Source organism: Oncorhynchus mykiss, chromosome 15, assembly GCF_013265735.2.
Source record: "Oncorhynchus mykiss isolate Arlee chromosome 15, USDA_OmykA_1.1, whole genome shotgun sequence".
NCBI lineage: Eukaryota > Metazoa > Chordata > Actinopteri > Salmoniformes > Salmonidae > Oncorhynchus > Oncorhynchus mykiss.
This window is the reverse complement of record NC_048579.1, coordinates 64,365,098-64,388,425: the sequence shown is the minus strand read 5'-3', so window position 1 is coordinate 64,388,425 and position 23,328 is coordinate 64,365,098. Positions and strand designations below refer to the sequence as shown.

Sequence of the window (23,328 nt, the reverse complement as noted above, 5' to 3'; positions counted from 1 at the left end):
AACAAAGACACATAGCCTCTCTCTGTAGATTAATACATTCAGATTTGTTGAGCAGCTTTGGTTTATACAAGGTCACATTTGTATTTATTTTATTTCACCTTTATTTAACCAGGTAGGCAAGTTGAGAACAAGTTCTCATATTCAACTGCGACCTGGTCAAGATAAAGCAAAGTAGTTCGACACGTATAACACAGAGTTACACATGGAGTAAAACAAATATACAGTCAATAATACAGTAGAAAAATAAGTCTATATACAATTTAAATAAGTAAATCATTAGATTTGCATTGGGTGAATAGACCACATAACATTGTACTATTTTTGCATGTCTCGAGCTCGAGGCATCCACGATAACGTTATGAACGGTACCAGGGTAATACTATGCTGACGTGTATAACCTCCACATGCACCGGAAGATCTTATTTCACTCTGATTACGCGTCCAAGGAATAGCCCCATCTGCCCCATTCATTTCTAATCCTGTACCCGGAAAAGTAACTCTTTGACGTGTATGCATGGTACCGTGTGTTTCCGGTATAGCGTGTGTTCACAGTTATCCAGCCTTTTCCTCTTGGGTTTCAATAGAACAGTCACTTTGGATTCCCGGCTCCTTACCTGTTTCCCCCTAAACGGCGTATCTAACTTTGTGGACATGGCATCATCAGTTTCGGCACAGGCGAATCCTGCTCCGGTTGCGGCGCTCCAGAGAGGAATAGTCAAGATGGTAGGAACATATGGATGAAGAGTGTGGGACTAGGGATGATGCTAACAGCTTGTTAGCTTTCGATTAACGAACTAGCTACGATAGCCAACTTGTGGGGGATTCAACTTCTCATTGTCGTGGGATTTTACTTGTTAGAAAAGTACTATTCAATGTCGTGTTCAATGACACTTGTGGCTAGCTAACACCGTTAGCTAACTAGCACCACAAATTGACTCAATGTTGCAGTTTAGGATTAGCAACGTACATTGAGGAGTTGACAGGGTTTGTGTAAAAGGTGCTAACTAACGGTACTGTAGTAAACATTGCATTGCGAAATGAAACTATTCTTGAGACAAACAAGCAGAGAGTTGGTTGTCCTACAGAAGTGCTTGAATGAGGTGTTTAGGAAAATACCTTGACGTTAGTTCAAACACTCGCAAAAGAGGTTTCTATCTGGAGCCAGTTTAAGTTGCAACAATAACTTTTTTTGCACATTAATTGTTGGCAGATGTTAAATCATGACTCCCGTCCTAGCAAAATTGCTTGGTTGACCTCGGCTATGGGGTTCATGTAGCTAGGTTACTGTAGCCAGATAAACCTGCACTAGCTTAGCTAGCTAGGAGTGTTCAAAGTTCGTGTCTTGGTGAGCGCGTGCAGCTGTATCGTGGCTAAACTCTGATTTATGGTTCTGGAACGGAGCTAGCTGGCATTATTTGATTCCAATCTCCACACACAACATCCAAATGGTTAGCTAGCTATCATAGCTAGCTAGCTTTCACGTTAGAGTATGTCCGTCAACTCGAACAATTGACACTATCAAAATAATATTTTAGTTTGAGACGAATTAGATAAGCTACCTATTTCCAAAAAGTGTGGCAAAAATATCAAACGGGTGAAACATTTTGCCTTCAGTGTAGTTTGGTCAGCAAGTCCTGCTGCTCAGAAGAGACCACGAGAAACTGACACGTATTCCTTGCCCCCCTTAAACTCCCTCGGTAGTGGAAGCAAGCAGCAGCAGTTGTAGTATCTATAGCTACAGTGGTCCAAAGTAACCCCAAATGATTTAGCATGCAGTCTCATTCTACATCTAAGCGATTTCTAGGGGCTAGTATTCGGCTTGCTAAACCATTTTGGGATACTTTGGGCCTTGCATTTAATCACATTCCCGATTCTTGGCAATTACTCCTTTTACTTCCTCTCTCGGTGGGCCTGTCTATACCGTTTCCAGTTTGTATTCGAGGTGATACATGTTCTGTGTGCCTGTGTCATTTCCTAAAAAGCATTTTCAGTGATCAGATTCAGGCCACAGTTTATCTAATCTAGTGTGATATGTATAGGCTAGCTACATCAGATATGGCTACAAGCTATCATACAACACAATTCAGAGCTGTAGGATTCTTCTCCCACCCACTGTAGTTACTGACTGAAAGGCCTGTTTTTTTGAGTATACAGTAATTATAGACTGCCTGCCACTGCCTACATGTCCCCCATAGACTTATGTTTCCTCTGGAGAGGGTAAACAAGCGAGTGGTCACCTTGGGAATAAGGGAAGTGTGTGGTATGAGACAGTTACAGCAAGGGATAGATTGACATTTACAGGATGGTTGGTTACCTGGAGGAAAATGGGGAAGGGTCATGCTTTTTCAATGTCAGTCAAGTGGAGGGTTTAGTAATAAATATATATATTTTTACAAACGTGTAACCTAGGGGAGGGTCATGTAATTGATGAAATATCAATAGTTCTCGGTGTTGTAGTATTAGTTGCTTATTAGGCTATATATGGATGTGTGCCCTGTGTCACCCCTCATCTCTGATTTTCTCCACAATGCACCATCTTGTGTGCAGACTAGCCTATAGATTAGGTTCTGCTCAGTTTGAGTGTGAAGATGAGGACCGGAGGTCAACTTTGATAGCTTGCCACTACTATAATTGATTTGGTTAATAACAATCTGTTTCTGGCCATTTATGTATTTGTTAGTTATTGACCTCACAATAAGACAGATTCAAGTAACTTTTGTTGTGGTGCTAAAACTTGAAGTTGCAGCTGCGGAAATGGACAGCTCATGGTGCTGAAAGTGGACAAATTGGACTAGGCATAATTCATTTTAACCGTCTTCATTTTAATGAGACTTTACTAACAACGAGGGCTTTGTATTGTAGCCTATTTCTTCCTATTTAAGAAATAAGAGGTACCTGTTTGACAGATTTAATTAGGCAATTGCTCCACCCCCCCATGCACCCTTTAAATAACCTACCTCCGTGTCAGTAAAGGGCTGTTAAGTTAAAATCTAGAATTGAGGTGGTATGAGAGGATATGCCATTGGCCTACCCTTAATTAAAGACAATGTGGAAAAAGTACAGTTCAAACAGGTGCCATTAATACAGGTAATGAGTGGAGGACAGAGCCTCTTAAAGAAGAAGTTACAGATCTAAGAGCCAGAAATCTTGCTTGTTTGTAGGTGACAAAATACTTATTTTCCACCATAATTTGCAAATAAATTCATACAAAATCCTACAATGTGATTTTTCTGGATTTGTTTTCTTCTCATTTTCTCTGTCATAGTTGAAGTGTACCTATGATGAAAATTACAGGCCTCATCTTTTTAAGTGGGAGAACTTGCACAATTGGTGGCTGACTAAATACTTTTTTGCCCCAGTGTATGGCTTACAGACTCAGTCCCACTAGTCTTGGTGTAACCTTTTGTCTCCTGTTCTTCACTCCTTTCCTTCAAGACCACAAACCTGAGCAGAACAGATATATTAGCCTATTTCCACTTATCCAACCCTTTCAAATGTGTGTCTGGGAGGAAAGGAGATGAGGAGGCAAGCCAAAGCCACTGTGTGGTTCGGAACACAGCCCTTGAAATAATAATAAATAATGCAAAATCAAAGTGTTGGAGAAGGAAGTAAAAGTGCAATATGTGCCATGTAAGAAAGCTAATGTTTAAGTTCCTTGCTCAGAACACGAGAACATATGAAAGCTGGTGGTTCCTTTTAACATGAGTCTTCAATATTCCCAGGTAAGAAGTTTTAGGTTGTAGTTATTATAGGACTATTTCTCTCTACCATTTGTATTTCATATACCTTTGGGTGTTCTTATAGGCACTTTAGTAATGCCAGTGTAACAGTATAGCTTCCGTACCTCTCCTCGCTCCTACCTGGGCTCGAACCAGGAACACAACGACAACAGCCACCCTCGAAGCAGCATTACCCATGCAGAGCAAGGGGAACAACTACTCCAAGTCTCAGAGCGAGTGACGTTTGAAACGCTATTAGTGCGCACCCGCTAACTAGCTAGCCATTTCACATCACATCGTTACACCAGCCTAATCTCAGGAGTTGATAGGCTGGAAGTCATAAACAGCAGCGCTGCTGGCAAAACGCACGAAAGTGCTGTTTGAATGAATGCTTATGAGCCTGCTGGTGCCTACCATCGCTCAGTCAGACTGCTCTATCAAATATTATATATTTGTCTTAATTATTGAATGTTATAAAGTCTAGTTCGCAACGAGCCAGGCGGCCCAAACTCTTGCATATACCCTGACTCTGCGTGCAATGAATGCAAGAGAACTGACAGAATTTCACCTGGTTAATATTGCCTGCTTACCTGGATTTCTTTTAGCTAAATATGCAGGTTTAAAAATATATACTTCTGTGTATTGATATTAAGAAAGGCATTGATGTTTATGGTTAGGTACACGTTGGAGCAACGACAGTCCTTTTTCACGAATGTGCACTGCATCGATTATATGCAACGCAGGACATGCTAGATAAACTAGTAATATCATCAACTATGTGATTATGATTAAGTTTAATGCTAGCTAGCAACTTAACTTGGCTTCTTACTGCATTCGCGTAACAGGCGGGCTCCTCATGAGGTAGGTGGTTAGAGTGTTTGACTAGTTAACTGTAAGGTTGCAAGATCAAATCCCCCGAGCCGACAAGGTAAAAATATGTCGTTCTGCCCCTGAGCAAGGCAGTTAACCCACCGTTCCTAGGCCATCATTGAAAATAAGAATGTGTTCTGAACTGACTTGCCTAGTTAAACAAAGATTAAATAAAGGTGAAAAAAAAAAAATGATATTGGCGTCCAAAAATACAGATTTCCGATTGTTATGAAACCTTTAATCGGCCCTAATTAATCGGCCATTCCGATTAATCGGCCGACCTCTATTCACTACTATCGCTGCCGTTACCACCGCTCACTACTATCGCTGCCTTTATTACCACTCACTGCTGACGTTATTACCATTACCACTATTACTTTACCATTACTGCTATTATTACTATTACCACCACTACTACTACTATTGCTATTACTACTGCTATTGTCACTACTTTTTCTATTACCACTACTGCTATTACTATTACTACTACTATTATCACTACTGCTACTCTTACTATTACCACTATTACTACTACTAATTTTGCTACTGCTATTATTACTATTCCCACTACTGCTATTACTATTCCTATTCCCACTACTGCTATTACTATCACTACTGCTATTACTGTCGCTACTGCTATTACTGTCACTACTGCTATTACTATTATCACTATTACTACAACTGCTACAACTAGACTATATACAGTCATTCTCTTTCATCACAACTGTTTTTTTTCTCCACCTCCATGGAATACTGTTGAGTTCTGAGAGAATTTGTGAAAATTATAAGCACTACCAAAACATTACTTCCATATCAGCCCATTAACAGTCTTCAATTAGCTTATAGACATTCTAATAATTGTGCCTGGTCTTACCTACCACTGCTACAATGCAAATTACCCTGGTCTTTCCCCTTATAGCCTAATGCTAATATTTACTGTGATGTTCCTCTCTTCCAGGTCTTGTCAGGATGTGCAATAATCGTGAGGGGCCAGCCACGGGGAGGCCCACCCCCGGAGCGTCAGATCAACCTGAGCAACATCCGTACCGGAGCGCTAGCTCGCCGCGCCCCCCAGAGCCAGCCCGACCAAAAGGACACCCCTGACGAGGTGAGTTGAAGCACTTCAACCAATCACTGACAGTGGGCTGGTCCATTCATGAAGAAGAGTGAGGGGGGTAGACGTTGTATTGAGATTCATAAGGGAAAAATGCATTTCAGGTGGCTGCATGGAGACTTTTATTTCACTATCGGGAGCAGCATAATTAGGTTGGAGTGTTGTCTAAGAAAAAGTGTTGGGTGCTCTTCGATCAGGTTCCACCTGCAGTGACAGTTATGTAATCGCTGATCTAGGATACTTGTTGTCTAGTAAAGCATATACAGTGCATTCAGAAAGTATTCAGACCCCCTCCCCTTTTCCACATTTTGTTACATTTTGTTCTAAAATGTATTAAATAAAAATAAATCCTCATCAATCTACACACAATACCCCATAATGACAAATAAAAAAACGTATTAAACTGAAATGCCTTATTACGTAAGAGTTCAGACCCTTTGCTCGAAATTAAGCTCCGGTGCATCCTGTTTAAATTGATCATCCTTGATGTTTCTACAACATGGTTGTAGTCCGCCTGTTGTTAATTAATTGGACATGATTTGGAAAGGCACACACACCTGTCTATATACAGTGCCTTGCGAAAGTATTCGGCCCCCTTGAACTTTGCGACCTTTTGCCACATTTCAGGCTTCAAACATAAAGATATAAAACTGTATTTTTTTGTGAAGAATCAACAAGTGGGACACAATCATGAAGTGGAACGACATTTATTGGATATTTCAAACTTTTTTAACAAATCAAAAACTGAAAAATTGGGCGTGCAAAGTTATTCAGCCCCTTTACTTTCAGTGCAGCAAACTCTCTCCAGAAGTTCAGTGAGGATCTCTGAATGATCCAATGTTGACCTAAATGACTAATGATGATGATAAATACAATCCACCTGTGTGTAATCAAGTCTCCGTATAAATGCACCTGCACTGTGATAGTCTCAGAGGTCCGTTAAAAGCGCAGAGAGCATCACGAAGAACAAGGAACACACCAGGCAGGTCCGAGATACTGTTGTGAAGAAGTTTAAAGCCGGATTTGGATATAAAAAGATTTCCCAAGCTTTAAACATCCCAAGGAGCACTGTGCAAGCGATAATATTGAAATGGAAGGAGTATCAGACCACTGCAAATCTACCAAGACCTGGCCGTCCCTCTAAACTTTCAGCTCATACAAGGAGAAGACTGATCAGAGATGCAGCCAAGAGGCCCATGATCACTCTGGATGAACTGCAGAGATCTACAGCTGAGGTGGGAGACTCTGTCCATAGGACAACAATCAGTTGTATATTGCACAAATCTGGCCTTTATGGAAGAGTGGCAAGAAAGCCATTTCTTAAAGATATCCATAAAAAGTGTTGTTTAAAGTTTGCCACAAGCCACCTGGGAGACACACCAAACATGTGGAAGAAGGTGCTCTGGTCAGATGAAACCAAAATTGAACTTTTTGGCAACAATGCAAAACGTTATGTTTGGCGTAAAAGCAACACAGCTGAACACACCATCCCCACTGTCAAACATGGTGGTGGCAGCATCATGGTTTGGGCCTGCTTTTCTTCAGCAGGGACAGGGAAGATGGTTAAAATTGATGGGAAGATGGATGGAGCCAAATACAGGACCATTCTGGAAGAAAACCTGATGGAGTCTGCAAAAGACCTGAGACTGGGACGGAGATTTGTCTTCCAACAAGACAATGATCCAAAACATAAAGCAAAATCTACAATGGAATGGTTCAAAAATAAACATATCCAGGTGTTAGAATGGCCAAGTCAAAGTCCAGACCTGAATCCAATCGAGAATCTGTGGAAAGAACTGAAAACTGCTGTTCACAAATGCTCTCCATCCAACCTCACTGAGCTCGAGCTGTTTTGCAAGGAGGAATGGGAAAAAATTTCAGTCTTTCGATGTGCAAAACTGATAGACATACCCCAAGCGACTTACAGCTGTAATAGCAGCAAAAGGTGGCGCTTAACTTAAGGGGGCTGAATAATTTTGCACGCCCAATTTTTCAGTTTTTGATTTGTTAAAAAAGTTTGAAATATCCAATAAATGTCGTTCCACTTCATGATTGTGTCCCACTTGTTGTTGATTCTTCACAAAAAAAATACAGGTTTATATCTTTATGTTTGAAGCCTGAAATGTGGCAAAAGGTCGCAAAGTTCAAGGGGGCCGAATACTTTTGCAAGGCACTGTAAGGTCCCACAGTTGACAGTGCATGTAAGAGCAAAAACCAATCAATGAGGTCGAAGGAATTGTCCGTAGAGCTCCGAGACTGGATTGTGTTGAGGCACAGATCTGGGGAAGGGTTCCAAAAAATGTCTGCAACATTGAAGGGGACCAAGAACACAGTGGCCTCCATTATTCTTAAATTGAAGAAATTTGGAACCACCAAGATTTTTACTAGCGCTGTCTGTCCGGCCAAATGAGCAAAAAATGGGAGAAACTCCCCAAATACAGGCGTGCCAAGCTTGTAGCGTCATACCCAAGTAGACTCGAGGCTGTAATCGCTACCAAAGGTGCTTCAACAAAGTACTGAGTAAAGGGTCTGAATACTTATGTAAATGTCATAATTCCGTTTATTTTTAATACATAAATAATATTTTTGCTTTGTCATTACGGGGTATTGTGTGTAGATTGAGGGGGGGGGAGGAAACAATTGAATATATTTTAGAATAAGGCAGTAATATAACAATGTGGAAAAAGTCAAGGGGTCTGAATACTTTCCGAATGCACTCTGTGTCCCATCTGCCTTCCTTTTATAAGGGAACATTAGAAATGGTTGTTTTTGGTCAGGGTCATAGAGCATCATAGAGGCTGCTTGTGGACGAAAGGCTGTGTTAGCATGGGAAGCGAGATTTGAGGCCTTCCACCAATTTAATGTAGTCAACTGGGTGGTACATCCAACTTCATTGGCTGATCCCTCCTGGTGACTATGTTGGAGTCATGTCCAACTGGGTCATCAGGAGGGATCAGCCAATTGTGTAAAAGTGAAATTGACTACATCAAAATGGAGATTGCGCTACCCTTGCGGTCACAGATGCAATAATGGCAAAGATGATTCCTAGCTCTATGGTCTTGGTCTGTAAATGAATTGTGGGTGATTGATTATTTGGTGCCCCTAGTGGTATAACATTGACCCGTTGATCATGGCTATCGGTCTTCTTTCCCTTGCAGCCCTATGCCTTCCAGGCCAGAGAGTTCCTGCGCAAGATGCTGATTGGGAAGGAGGTATGCTTCACAGTGGAGGTCAAGACTGCTCTGGGCAGAGAATACGGCATGGTGTACCTGGGCAGAGGTGAGAAGACCACCAGACATTTTCACAGGTCTAACCACAAATAGAGGCCAGAGTTACTGCTAGTCGGGTAAAAACGTCACTACATCACTGGTGCACTATTTGTCTATATCCCACAGGGATATTTTTCTATTCAGGGGTAGGATTTCAATTCCCTCCTTGAATTGACTGCATTTGCGTTGATTGAGTGAATGGACTCGTTTTCATGCGTGAACCCTCATACAACCCACTTTGTCCTTTACTAAAACTCTATTTATTTAGTGTTAAATCCTCTGTCTCTCTCTCTCTAGACACCACCGGTGAGAACATTGCTGAATCTCTGGTGAACGAGGGCCTCGCCACCGTCCGCAGGGAAGGAATCCGGGGCAACAAGTAAGACTCAGCAGTGCTGTGATATCACAAGCAACAGGGTGTTGATTTATTTACAAAGGCTTTAATCAGCCCCATGGAGATTTGAAGTGGTGGTAACCAGGGAAACACAACGGTCAATTTGTCACAGTAGAATTTGCCGTTGTTACATCAGTCATCTGTCTGTGACATCTTTGATTCTTTCCCTATTGTGACATCGGCACACTCTCTACTTGCCATGATGCCACAATTGTGATGTCACAATACAAAACTTGCACTATGACAGAGATTATGCGCTACCTGTTGTCACAATGGGCTGCATGTATTATTGATGACACAATGCCACTGCACATAGAATTCCCCCCCCCCCCCCCCCCCCCCCCCCACTTGAGGGTTTCAGTTAATGTGTGAGTCCAGGTGGTGGCAGTGTTGCCCTGCAGTAACATTGAGGCTTTCCCACTGATCGGCAGTCTCAAAACATAACATAAAGCTCACCGGTCTAATAGCTGTCCCAAAACTCCCTTTCACCTCTGAGTGATTGATCGCCACCTAGTGGGCTTGACTGGGCGCTACAAGAGTTCAGTGCTGTGAAACCGTGTTTTCACTGTGGGTACCAGATGAATGAATAAATAGTCTGCCTGCATATTTTGGACCTAATGACTCGTTTCAAGCATTCCACGCAATGGCTTGGAACAGGCTTTAATGTAAACGCCTCTACGCAGGCTGTCGTTTGGCCCAAATGGGGTGGCTATTATGGTGGGAGGACTGGGAGACGAGCAGACCCTTATTCATTAGCCTGGCGATTGCTCTTGACGATCACCCCAATCGGAGGGCGATGATGATGATTTGAAAAGGAGCGGGCGAGCACATGTTCCGAACCTGGCTGTCCGTGGCGCCCAAACTATGCCAGGCGCCAATTAACAGAAGGCCCGGGCCGCATGCCAACAATCCTCTCCTCACTGCTACGGCAAGCTGCTGGGGCACACTCACACACAATTCCACTACACAGATCTCCTCTTCAAACACTTTCTGTGTCTTCCAAGGGAACCCGACCATGGGGCCACCACGACTGCCTGAGGATTTTGGCAGGCTCCTCCTGGCCAATGAGAAAGTAGGTTGTCTCTCTGGCTGTGGCTGTTTTGTTAAATTACTGAAAGAGGGAAGGGGGGCGTTGTGGTTTATGTAACCACACCGACCGGCGGTGAGGGAATCCAAATTAGCATTGGTACCGCTGCTTCACAACTATTGATCCTTTAAACTGCGATCCCCAGTGGAGTGGCTAAACTGCTGAGGGGTGCCTCTTCTGAACCACCTTCAATGTCCAGTGCTTCTGTTTCTGTCTGCTGTATTTGTCAGATTTTCGGTGCCAGATACACTTGATTTTACATGATCTCATCACACAGTACCAGGTAGGCCACCTCCTGTGTCTTCATTGATCTCTGATCGTCAGCCTAGTCGCAGTATCTCGCTGTGTCCATTCAGTATCTGGGCTTGCCTCAAGATGCATCCCAAATGGCACCCTATTCCCTACATAGTGCACTACTTTTATCCAGAACCCTATGGGCCCTGGTCAAGATAAGTGCACTACACTATAGGGAATTGGCACATCCTCCTATCTGTGGTTTGTGCTGTTAGTCCTAAGTAGCTTAAGTGCAATTGACTTTCTGTAGGCTTTTTAGTCTGGCCCAGAAAGTTAATGTTCTCTATTCTTGCTTCGGTAAGCAAGAAACAGTTTTATTTCAGTTGGGATTTGTGTCTAGAACAGTCGAAGGAATGGGGGGAGACGTACTGGTGGTGTTGGGCGCCAGTCCAATGCTCCAATTAGGAGCTGTTTCAGAACACTCAGACTCTCTCTGTGAGTGAGACGTGTTTTAATTGAGTACCACTTTGTGCCGCTTTCTTTCTAAACCTAGCACCCACTCTCCCTTTCAGACAGCATCAATGCAAAAAGGCTCAATTTACACAGTGCACATTTCAACAAAGAACCCAGTCCCACTATCTCACTCTCCATTGCTCATATCAGTCATGGGCAAGCCTCACTTCTCCACTCCATAAAAAACTTGTTAAAAGTCTTCACACGACGACGGAAAACAATTAAGAAAAGGGGGAAAAAATGCGGAAAAAGCTGATGGTCTTTCAAGATAACGGTCGGCATTTTTGTTTTGAACCAGCGTGGAATGAATTGAGACATATCACCCGCCTTGCCTGCTTCAGGGAGTTGTTGAGTGCCATGTTGTCTTCAAAGAGCCCTCTGATCTTTGTTAGAGGCCCAGTCTGACTATCAACAGGCTGAACCTGAAAGCTCATGCAGATGGAAGTGAAACTGGGGAGTTGTGTACTTGGCCATCTACCAGGTGTCTGAAACTCATGTTGGTGTTTAGGCAAATGGAGGAAGTTGTGGTGCCTAAAAAGTTTCCCCTTGAATCTCCCTTTATGTTTTTGGTTGATCAACCATTGCCTATCCCCCACGTATTACGTGGCCACTGGCCCTCTTGTCACCGCTAAATGCTAATTTTGTGGCTCTAGAAACACTGTTATTGAATTGGTGTGGCTCATGAAAGCATAACCATACATTTGGAAACCATTGCTCTTTTTGACCCTAATTTATCTGAAAGGATTTAAAAAGCACAACATAGCAGAAGTGTGTTGTATGTCCACCTAGCCAGTCTCATCAGTTTAGCCTGACGGGCGGTAGTAGAACTGTCAGTTCAGCTAGAACTGCTATCTAGTGGCCATGCAGTTCCAGGACTAACACACCCTGAGAGGCTGGCAGTTACCCCCTAAGGCCAAGCTGATGATACAGAGAAGTGGACCAGTAACGAGAGGTTAGCATCAGTAGAGGTGTCACCTACTGATGCCCTAACAAGGCACTGTGCTGGGACTGGGCGCTGTGTCAGTAAAAATAACAATTTCAATTGTCTCTAAGATCGGTTCCACCTACTTTACTATAGTTTGAAACGTCAGCCTGTGTGTTATATACTAACCACTTCTTGTCTTGTGTGTAGTCCAGATCAGGCTAGACTGTGTGACCTGGAGGACCAGGCCAAGGCCTCCAAGAAGGGCATGTGGACGGAGGGCGGCGGCACCAACACTGTACGCGACCTCAAGTACATAATCGAGAACCCCCGCAACTTCGTTGACTCCATGCACCAGAAACCTGTCAATGGTAGGGCTAACACACACTCATACACCTCATCATTCCTTTTTAGAAGCCCCTGTGTGCACACAACACACAGCTGCATAATCCACCGTTTTGGATCGAGTTTACCCCCTCCGATGCCTCCATATCTATATCTGACCTGTAATGGCTCCCTAGATGGCACCTCGTGGGCTCATTATGTGACTTTCACCCCCTCTAATGCGTTTTTCTCCATTCTGTCCGCGCCACCGCAGCTAACAGCCACTCCCTTTAGTTGAGTGGAGAAATGGTGCGGCAGGTTTTTCACCATTCAGCGAGACCGCCCCTGCTGTTTTTAAATGGGCAGTAGCAATCCAGCCGAATCACTTTAAATGTTCCCTTCATTGTGTTCCGGGGGCCTGGAATCACAATACTAATTCCCCCGGTCTGGATTATAGCGGATCGCCTCATCAGACTGCGTTCGTTCAGCCCCCAAACACCCAAAACACGATTTACAGATCAAATTTAGCTGGCTTTCACACCAAAAGTGATTTTTGGAGGTCAGGGCGACAACAGAAGAAGAGTGACAGAAGACATTCTGTAACCCACCAGAGCAGGATGTAATCAACATGTACTGTTAACACCCTCCATAGAGTAGAGGAATGAGGTGAAGGTCATCCTGTTGATGGATACATTTGACCACTGACTTTTAAGGCATAATACAGTATAGAACTGAATCCATAGAGATCCTATTAGTGTCCTGATTCTATGAATCTACTGTAGCACTGGCTCTGTGTAGAACTGAGTCTGCTTTACTCTAAAATGGTAGAACCTATAAAACTGAATGATGAGGTCATATTAAAATGTTTCCCCTTGTGTAAACAGATGGTTTCATCGTATTAAAAGTTTCAATTGAATGTATGAATACTTTATTTCTGACCCTCGTCTCTCCTCCTCAGCCGTCATTGAGCACGTGCGCGACGGTAGTGTGGTCCGTGCCCTGCTCCTGCCTGACTACTACCTGGTCACGGTCATGCTCTCTGGGGTCAAGGTCAGTCTCTTTGATCGTACTGTGACCATAGGATATGTGCTTGTGTGTGTGTGGTCAACTTTTATAGACTTTAGCATATATTCCTTCTGATTTGATTAGCGAATATACAGTAGTGTAAAATACTTGAAAGTACTACTTAAGTAGTGTTTTGGGGTATATGTACTTTACCTTACTATTTATATTTATATACAACTTTTACTTTTACTTCACTACATTCCTAAAGACAATTATGTACTTTTTACTCCATACTTTTTCCCTGACACAAGTATATTTGAAACCAAATACTTTTAGACTTTTACTCAAGTAGTATTTTACTGGGTGACTTACTAGAGTCATTTTCTATTAAGGTATCTTTACTTTTACTCAAGTTTGACAATTGGGTACTTTTTCCACCACTGGGAATATCCCTATATGTTTCTGCAGGGGTTAACTAATCGTACTACGTCTATCACTCATAAGGTATGTGAGATGGACGTGATGTTGGGGATTTTCCTTTGTTACTTCCCTATTTGTCCATCCATCCTTTTCTATGACTCAGAGTCTTTACCAACGGCCCACTGCAGATAACCAGTCTTTCCCTTCTCACACCTAAGATGTTACAGCTGTTTGAAGCTGTTCTCTGTCTGCTTGGTGTTTTAGAGCCCAGTCTCCCAGCTCTGCTCTGTCTCCCATATCTAGTGTTTGTACTAGAAGGTCTATATGTCATGAGTGTCTCTAGTTTCCCACATAATTACTCTATTTTCTGTATTATTCTCCTTGGTCCTGTGTAGCTCAGTTGGTCAGAGTAATGCCAGGGTCGTGGGTTCCACTTCCGCTCTGGTCACATACGCAAATAAATGCACTCCCTGTACTAGAAGTTGCTTTGGATAAGGGTCTACTAAATGGCATATTACATTCTATATATCCTCTTTCCAGTGTCCGACGTTCAAGCGTGAGGCGGACGGCACGGAGTCGCCAGAGCCCTTCGCTGCCGAGGCCAAGTTCTTCACGGAGTCGCGTCTGCTCCAGAGGGACGTGCAGATCATCCTGGAGAGCTGCCCCAACCAGGTCATCCTGGGTACCGTCCTCCACCCGGTGAGACTGACTGACCCCTCACTTATAACCCCTGAGCATTGTACTATACGCAAAGGCTGGTAGCTCGGACTGTCGCTGAAAGCCAGAGGGCGAGGAAGGATAATTTTGAACGCTGCGGAAGTCTGAGGTTGTTGCACTTAACTGTACTCAAAACCTCACATTGTATGAGGTTCTCTGAATGTGTGTGAGGGCAGGCAATGTATCTCATTCTGTCCAGCTTACTCTTATCTTTGTTTCCTCAATAGTAGTCAACTCTATAAATAGTGTATCATATAAAGTATTGTACTTTATTCTATGTTTTTGTTGTTTCATCTCCAGAACGGGAATATCACAGAGCTGCTGCTGAAGGAAGGGTTTGCCCGCTGTGTGGACTGGTCCATGGCCGTCTACACCCAGGGGGCAGAGAAACTCCGGGCCGGAGAAAAGTCAGTCCCTTCCCCAACCAAAACCACTACCGCAACATACGTCCCAACAGGGTCAATCTGTGAATGTGACCACACCCATTGTTATCCTCAACCGTTTTATTATCCAACCAGTTAGGACATGTGGCTAAGTGTGAATACTTTACAAATGACTCATTTCTTTCTCATTTGAAGTGAGACAGACAACTTTGTCAGTGTGTTCTGACAAAGGTTTGATTGGAGGACACAATAGCATGCTCACCGGTAAATGGCTTGCAGTGTAAAATATATGCATACACACACACACACAACCAACCGTTTGGGGTCACTTAGAAATGTCCTTGTTTTTGTCCATTTAAAATAACATCAAATTGATCAGAAATGCAGTGTAGACATTGTTAATGTTGTAAATGACTTTTGTAGCAGATCTTTTATGGAATATCTACATAGGAGTACAGTGGCCCATTATCAGCAACCATCACTCCTGTGTTCCAATGGCACGTTGTGTTAGCTAATCCAAGTTTATCATTTTAAAAGGCTAATTGATCCTTAGAAAACCCTTTTGCAATTATGTTAACACAGCTGAAAACTGTTCTGATTTTAAAGAAGAAATAAAGCTGTTCTTCTTTAGACTAGTTGAGTATCTGGAGCATTAGCATTTGTTGGTTTGATTACAGGCTCAAAATGGCCAGAAACAAAAAACTTTCCTCTGAAACTTGTCAGTCTAGTCCATGCGAGAAATTGGCAAGAAACTGAAGCTCTCGTACAACGCTGTGTACTACTCCCTTCACAGAACAGCGCAAACTGGCTCTAACCAAAATAGAAAGAGGAGTGGGAGGCCCTGGTGCACAACTGAGCAAGAGGACAAGTACATTAGTGTCTAGTTTGAGAAACAGATGCCTCACAAGTCCTCAACTGGCAGCTTAATTTAATAGTATCCGCAAAACAACAGTAAAGAGGCGACTCCGGGATGCTGCTTTGTCCAGTGTCTGTGTTTTTTTTCCCATCTTAATCTTTTATTTTTATTGGCCAGTCTGAGATATTGTCTTTTTCTTTGCAACTCTGCCTAGAAGGCCAGCATCCCGGAGTCGCCTCTTCACTGTTGACTTTGAGACTGGTGTTTAGTCATTTACAACATTAACAATGTATTTCTGATCAATTTGATATTTTTTTAATGGACAAAATTAGCTTTTCTTGCAAAAACAAGTTCATTTTTAAGTGATCCCAAACTTTTGAGTGTGTGTAGATTCTTATTTGAGAACTAACAATCACTGAAATAAAGGTTAGACAGTCAGAGAAAATTGCAAAAACAATGAATTTAGCATTGTTGATTGTTATTATGTTTGAGCAAAGGAACACAGCATTAGCCATGGCAAAGTGCAGAGAATTGCAGGAATGTAGCTTTAAAACCGACCATGTTTCTCTCATCTGCCATGCCCCCTGCTACACCACCATGAGGCTCTTTTTGATCCAGAAAAAAACCTCTGAAATATCACGTAAGTTACGTACGCACTAATCAGTGAGTACCCCGAGGGAGGCAGGAAATTGAAATAATTGACCAGGCATAAATCAGTATTGTAGTTGGTCTGAATCCAGCACAGCTGGAGATGTGGAACTTTCACCCTCAGAATATCAATTGAGCCGTCTTTATCATTATCCTTAGTCTGAGTCGTTTTAGCATGGATTTGATTTCATATTCTGGTTTTAAACACATCATGAAAATGTTTAATATCAGATGATGGGAAGTGCTTATTTATTTTTATGTTGGCCTATTGCCTTGATATTTTTTACATATGAACATGTGTATTTGTATGAATTTTTATAAGGAATTATATATATACTGAGCAAAAATATAAACGCAACATGTAAAGTGTTGGTCCCATGTTTCATGAGCTGAAATAAAAGATCCCAGGAATGTTCCATACGCACAAAGCTTTTCTCTAAAATGGTGTGCACAAATGTATTTGCATCCTTGTTAGTGAGCTTTTCTCCTTTGCCATATAAAGAAGCTGATAATACAGCAGGATCATTACACAGGTGCACCTTGTGCTGGGGACAAAAGGCCACTAAAATGTCCAGTTTTGTCACACAACACAATGCCACAGATGTCTCAAGTTGAGGGAGTGTTCCATTGCCATGGTGACTGCAGGAATGTCCACCACAGCTGTTGCCAGAGAATTGAATGTTCATTTCTCTACCATATGCCACCTCCAACGTTGTTTTGAGAATTTGGCGGTACGTCTAACCGGCCTCGTAACTGCAGACCACGTGTAAACACGCCAGCCCAGGATCTCTGTAATAAAGCCCTTTAACGAGGTTCTCCAGTGGATGGGCCTGGCTCCCAAGTGGGTGGGCCTATGCCCACCCATGGCTGCGCCCCTGCCCGGTCGTGAAATCCATAGATGAAGGCCCAATGAATTTATTTCAATTGACTGATTTCCTTCATATGAACTACAACTCAGCAAAATCATTGAAATGGTTGCATTTCTATTTTGTTCAGTATATGAAAGGATGTTTTGATATTTACTGAGAATTGTATGAAAGGATGTTTTCTCCACCTTCATTTTTCTTTTGAACAGATCTGCTTTTCACATTACCCAAGGTCGTCACATCTTCATTGATGATTCCTCTTCTGTTTGTTGACATATCCCCCTTCTAACTGAGTCATCCTTTTGTTTATTAGATCTGCTAAAGAACGTAAAGTGCGTATCTGGAAGGACTACGTTGCCCCCACAGCCAACATGGACCAGAAGGACAGGCAGTTTGTGGCCAAGGTAAGAAGACCCTGCAGGCCTGCATACTACACGGCTTCAGGAGGGTTAGGACTGGGGTTGCATTCCAATCCAAAAGGTCGTCCCCTTCTTTCCTTGTTCACTCCCTTTCATGAATTTGGAAGCGAGTGACGGTAGAGGGAAAAGGAGATGCTTTCTTAATAGTACACCGTCTGTGTTCAATCCATGAGACTAACTTTGCTTTGGTTGTTAGGGGATGTTTCCCTGGCGCTACCTCCATGGCTGTGCTTACTGCAGTATTTCCACAACTGTTTATTTCATATTTTTGTCATAGCACTGCACCAAAAGCAGGACCAGTCCTTGAGAGCTCTGACAAAATATGTGCGCACCCCCCCCCAACAAAAAAAGTCCCAGCACAGAGGTACAAAGAGGAAGGGCTTTAGCAGTAACCTTGAACACTTCCTCCCTAGCCAAATGACTGCAGAATTGCCTGCCGTTTCTCCAATGTTCCTAGAACGTTCCGGCTCCGCTCGGAGACACGGGACGGGATATTAGTTCTGGATGTTATTGGTATACGGCAGGAGAAAAGATTATTGTCTTAATATCACAGAGGAAACTGCCTTTGAATCCCAGACCTGGTCTTGTCAGAGTCCATTACTTCCTACTAAGTAAGACGGAGCCACAAATGGAGCTTCCAGTAATGTAGCTCGGCCTTATTGCTGTTATAAGAGGACACATTATAGCCTCTATTGTTTTAGTGTTACCCTTAAAGCTACAGTCTGTGATTTCAAAAACAGCAAAATCCTTTAAGAATAAAGGAATTTAAATGACCTTTTGAACAGCTTCCAAAATCCCAGACACTAGCTTTAAGTACTCCCAATATTCAGAAGTTAGGTGTCTTACATAGTTTGTCTGTTTATATTCTGAATTGAGCCTGCGGTATGGTCTTCCTTTGGACAATCTATTTTCTTTAGGTGACACACAAAGCAAGTTGATTTCATTCGCTGAAGTAGTAGCTTTTATGATCTGCTTAGATTTTTTTCAGATCCGTTAGCTGGACTTTTAAGTCCTTGAAATATTCACGGCTAGCCTTTGGTTACATAAAAGGTGTTGCTGTCGCAGCAATCTGCTTACAGAATGAGTTTGTGAAAGAAATCTACACACACACAAAAACTAGCTACGTTAGTGCATTTTCCCCCTGAGTCAGAGAGAAGACTTGTGCTGAAAAAAAGGATCAAACATTTATGCATTGGCTTCGGCTGCCCTCAGATCTCCCCGAGTCCAGGGCAAGGAAGCTGACATGGGGGAGGAGTGAAGTGTGTAGAGGGAGAGGAATGGGGGAGAGAGATATATATATATATATATATATATATATATATATATGTGAGGGGGGGGTAAAGGGGAGTGACAGATAGCGGGGTAGACGGACAGAAGTGATAAAGGAGGGAGGGGAGGGGGGTGGAATTGAGCATTTCCTTCCCTGTGTATTGTTTTTGCAGACAGGCAGGTTCAGTTCCCCAGTAGAGGGATGAGCCCTTGTGCCGGTTCCCAGCATGGTTCCCCATCTCTTCCTCCCCTCCTGCTGTTCTCAGAATAACACTGAGGCCCACCGCCTCAAGTCAGCAGCATGTTCGCAAATGTGTTTAGGGATTAGTGAATTATTGGGTTTCCTTTTTGAGGCACGCCCCGTCAGCGACGCTGCGTTTGTTGTAAAATGTCACCTCGTCAGTGTTGACTACCTCCAAATGGTGTGGTGGGATAGATAGGTGTTGGTTTTGTGGCGACTTTCATCGTTCGGTTCGGTGTTTTGTCACGTTGTCAGCTCCCTGAACTGTCATTGGCCAGTTGGGCTCGCTTAACATCCTCATTGGATTGTTTGGTTTGGGCACCTTGAATTCTCATTTGCTTTGTTCTATTGGTCCCATGATATTGCAGCCTGTCAACTTTCCTGTCATACTCTCCTTCCCAGTCCTTCTCCCCTTTTCCCTCATTATTTTTCTGGGAAGGGATGGATAGAGTTCAGAGAGAGAGCAGCCCAGAAGGGTATCATACGAAGCAGGTTTGAGAAGTTGGCGAGCTAACTTTGGTCACTTCGGAGTTCAACTCGAGAGAACCAGTAATACAAAAGTAACTCAACTTTTAGCCAGGTATGTTTCTATGGCAACAAATCCTGCTCCGGGGCAGGCTAACTCGGGGCTAAATCCATTTATCATGAATGAAATGTCTGCTCTGCGAGCTAAGGACCAGTGAAGTCAGATTCCCACTCTCTTGCAAAGATTTTATTTACTTTTTTAAATGTATTTTTTAAATAGTAATGTTAAAATATATCACAGAATGAATTTGAAACTTTATGCAATGTAACACTTTTGTATGACTTAGTGAAAACATATTGATAGGCGTGTGGGGGAGTGGTTGTACATTGATAAGCACACCAAGGATGGCTTTAACGATGTCATAAAGACGGCTTCTAAACCCTATTTCACACCATAGCCTGCTGAATTAGCAAGAATTCTGTTGTATATTCTTTGGGCACAAATCAAAATGTGGCACTAACTTGCCCATGGATTGTCTCAATGGAGAGTCTGGTGTTTGACTTGCTATGTGCGACATGCATGTGCAGTTACAAGCCTGTTAGTGGCAGGTGGACGAGCAATATCCATCGTCGTAGTACGGATGAAGCCTGACCTGGAATGTGAAGCTAACTGTAGCTGGTTATCTTTAGAAAACCCTGAGTAAATCTAGCTCGCTTCATAGGATACCACTCCCATCCCCAGAGTCAAACCTGCTGACTCATCCCCCACTCATACCACCTCTTTCTCACTAACCCTCTCTATCTCTCTCACCTTCTATTTCTCCTTCTCTCTCTCACATTGTCTCTGCTGGGACTGGTAGGTAGGCTACGTCCCAATAGGCTGAAACTGCCTCCTCTTTTCTTCCTCTGGTCTCCCTTGTGACCAGCTGCCCTGAGAGAGGACGATGTGGTGGAAGGCCTGTCTCCATCAGAGGCCTGTCACTGTCAAGGAGGGACAGGGGACAACTGGCTGCATGGCAATAGTCAGAAACACTTTCTCACATCAGTGTAGATGGTGAGGCCATTCTAGTGTTGTAAATGCCCTTTAAAGCTGCAATATGTCACCTTTTGGGTGACCTGACCACAGTCACATTGAAATGTTAGTTCTAGATCTGTCATTCTCGTTGAAAGCAAGTCTAAGAAGCGGTAGATCAGTTCTATCTGTGCTATTTCTATGCTTCCTGTTAGTTTTAGCATCTTTTACTTTCGGTTTTGTACACAACCCAAAATATTGTTTTTCAGCTGATGTAAAAGACATTTCGCAGCGGTTTAGATGGCACATTGATTCTCCAAACTATAGTTGCCTGTTTTGTCAAATAAAATGAAATTAACAGCCAGGAAATGGCGGAGTGATTTCTACATAGTTCATATTTTAAGGAAAGGATGATATTCCTGAGTATTGGGTTAAAGACTGGACAATATCAGCTGCTTATCTGCAGGTTACTATTGACTAGGACCAACCTTCACATTCATTTACCCTAACAATGGAAGTGATGCCAATGTGACGATTTCTTTCTCGCACTTGTATGCCAGAGTAGGGCTATCTGCACACCTGATGACGTAGCTACTGCATGTGTAGAGGAAAGAGAGGACTACTCTGCATTTGATGCAGTACTGCACTTCTTTTCACACCTATATACCTATACATTATTGGTGTTGCTGTGTCACATCACCACCAGTCTTTTTAAAATGAGATGAATGACAAGTAAATGCTGTGGTCCTGATATGTATCCTGGACAATGCAGATGTCATGCTAGTAGTGGCCACCAGGGGACAGCACCTCTCTACCACCAGGGTCTGTGCTTAGAGCAGGGGTCACCAACCTTTTCTAGCATGAGCCACTTAATAAAAAAAATGGAGCTGTTTTTTTCCCCTTCTAGCTTCCCAATAGGTCTGTTCTTCTCCTCTCCCCTGCAACTCTTCTCCGTGTCCTTAGTACACTACTTTCTCCTGTACACCGTTTTCTGTCAATATACCTGGTAAAATATGGGGGGGCAGATGTAAATGTTTTGTCTGCATTACAGACGGCTATATCGGTCCACTAATACAGGACTAGTAAAGGCCCAGTGCGCTACTTTTGTGGAAAAAATAGAGCATTTAATATTTTTACAGATTTTTCAGTGGGGAGCTGCAGCACCCTCAGCATCACTCCTTCGACTATGACTGCTGCTGATCATTTCATTGTGAAGTTTGCAAATAATAAATACAAATGATATACTCGGGTGGCAGGGTGGCAGTGTAGTCTAGTGGTTAGAGCGTTGGACTAGTAACCGAAAGGTTGCAAGTTTGAATCCCCGAGCTGATAAGGTACAAATCTGTCGTTCTGCCCTTGAACAGGTAGTTAACCCACTGTTCCTAGGCCGTCATTGAAAATAAGAATTTGTTCTTAATTGACTTTCCTAGTTAAATAAAGGTAAAATAATAATACAAAAAAAAAATATATATATATAAGTCTCCAGCTTCATATATATATATATATATATATATATATACACACATACACACACACACACACTACTTTGCAGTTAACATTTAGTTGAGAAGGTTTTGGGGAAAGTATTTGTCAACCCACCAAACAATCATCACGTCAACTGGCCACACACAGAGTGATAGACACAAACACGCGCACCAGACGGAGGCAATGTTGCTTGATACTTTGGCAGATATTGTTAGGTGAGACTCATATTAAACATATCCAATCCAAAATGAAATCTAGACTCGGCTTCCTATTTCGCAACAAAGCCTCATTCACGCACGCCGCCAAACATACCCTCGTAAAACTGACCATCTTACCGATCCTCGACTTCTTCGGCGATGTCATTTACAAAATAGCCTCCAACACTCTACTCAGCAAATTGGATGCAGTCTATCACAGTGCCATCTGTTTTGTCACCAAAGCCCCATATACCACTCACCACTGCGACCTGTATGCTCTCGTTGGCTGGCCCTTGCTTCATATTCGTTGCCAAACCCACTGGCTCCAGGTCATCTATAAGTCTATGCTAGGTAAAGCTCCGCCTTATCTCAGCTCACTGGTCACCATAGCAACACCAACCCGTAGCACATGCTCCAGCAGGTATATCTCACTGGTCATCCCCAAAGCCTACACCTGCTTTGGCCGCCTTTCCTTCCAGTTTTATGCTGCCAGTGACTGGAACGAATTGCAAAAATCGCTGAAGCTGGAGACTTATATTTCCCTCACTAGCTTTAAACATCAGCTATCTGAGTAGCTGACTAATCGCTGCAGCTGTGCATAGTCCAACTGCAAATAGCCCATCTATCTACCTCATCCCCATATTGTTTTTATTAAATGTACATTTCTGCCCTTTTGCACACCAGTATTTCTACTTGCAAATCTATCACTCCAGTGTTAATTACTTTGCTACTATGGCCTATTTATTGCCTTCTCACACCATTTGCACACACTGTATATAGACGTTCTTTTTTTCTATTGTGTTATTGACTGTACGCTTGTTTGTGTAACTCTGTTTGTGTCGCACTGCTTTGCTTTATCTTGGCCAGGTCGCAGTTGTAAATGAGAACTTGTCCTCAAC

The 23,328-nt window shown here is 42.8% G+C and overlaps 1 protein-coding gene across 1 annotated transcript in view; it reads left to right on the top strand.

Moving 5' to 3' along the window:
* The first annotated feature begins 456 nt into the window (after window positions 1–456).
* Window positions 457–23,328, top strand: part of LOC110490780 (staphylococcal nuclease domain-containing protein 1) — a 369,157-nt gene continuing 346,285 nt past the window's right edge. The window contains exons 1-9 of the mRNA XM_036944950.1: window positions 457–723; window positions 5,548–5,697; window positions 8,862–8,982; window positions 9,270–9,351; window positions 12,333–12,493; window positions 13,405–13,496; window positions 14,412–14,570; window positions 14,889–14,995; window positions 17,655–17,745. Coding sequence (XP_036800845.1) covers window positions 511–723; window positions 5,548–5,697; window positions 8,862–8,982; window positions 9,270–9,351; window positions 12,333–12,493; window positions 13,405–13,496; window positions 14,412–14,570; window positions 14,889–14,995; window positions 17,655–17,745 — 1,176 coding nt within the window. The 5' untranslated portion in view covers window positions 457–510. The remainder of the gene's footprint in view (window positions 724–5,547; window positions 5,698–8,861; window positions 8,983–9,269; window positions 9,352–12,332; window positions 12,494–13,404; window positions 13,497–14,411; window positions 14,571–14,888; window positions 14,996–17,654; window positions 17,746–23,328) is intronic.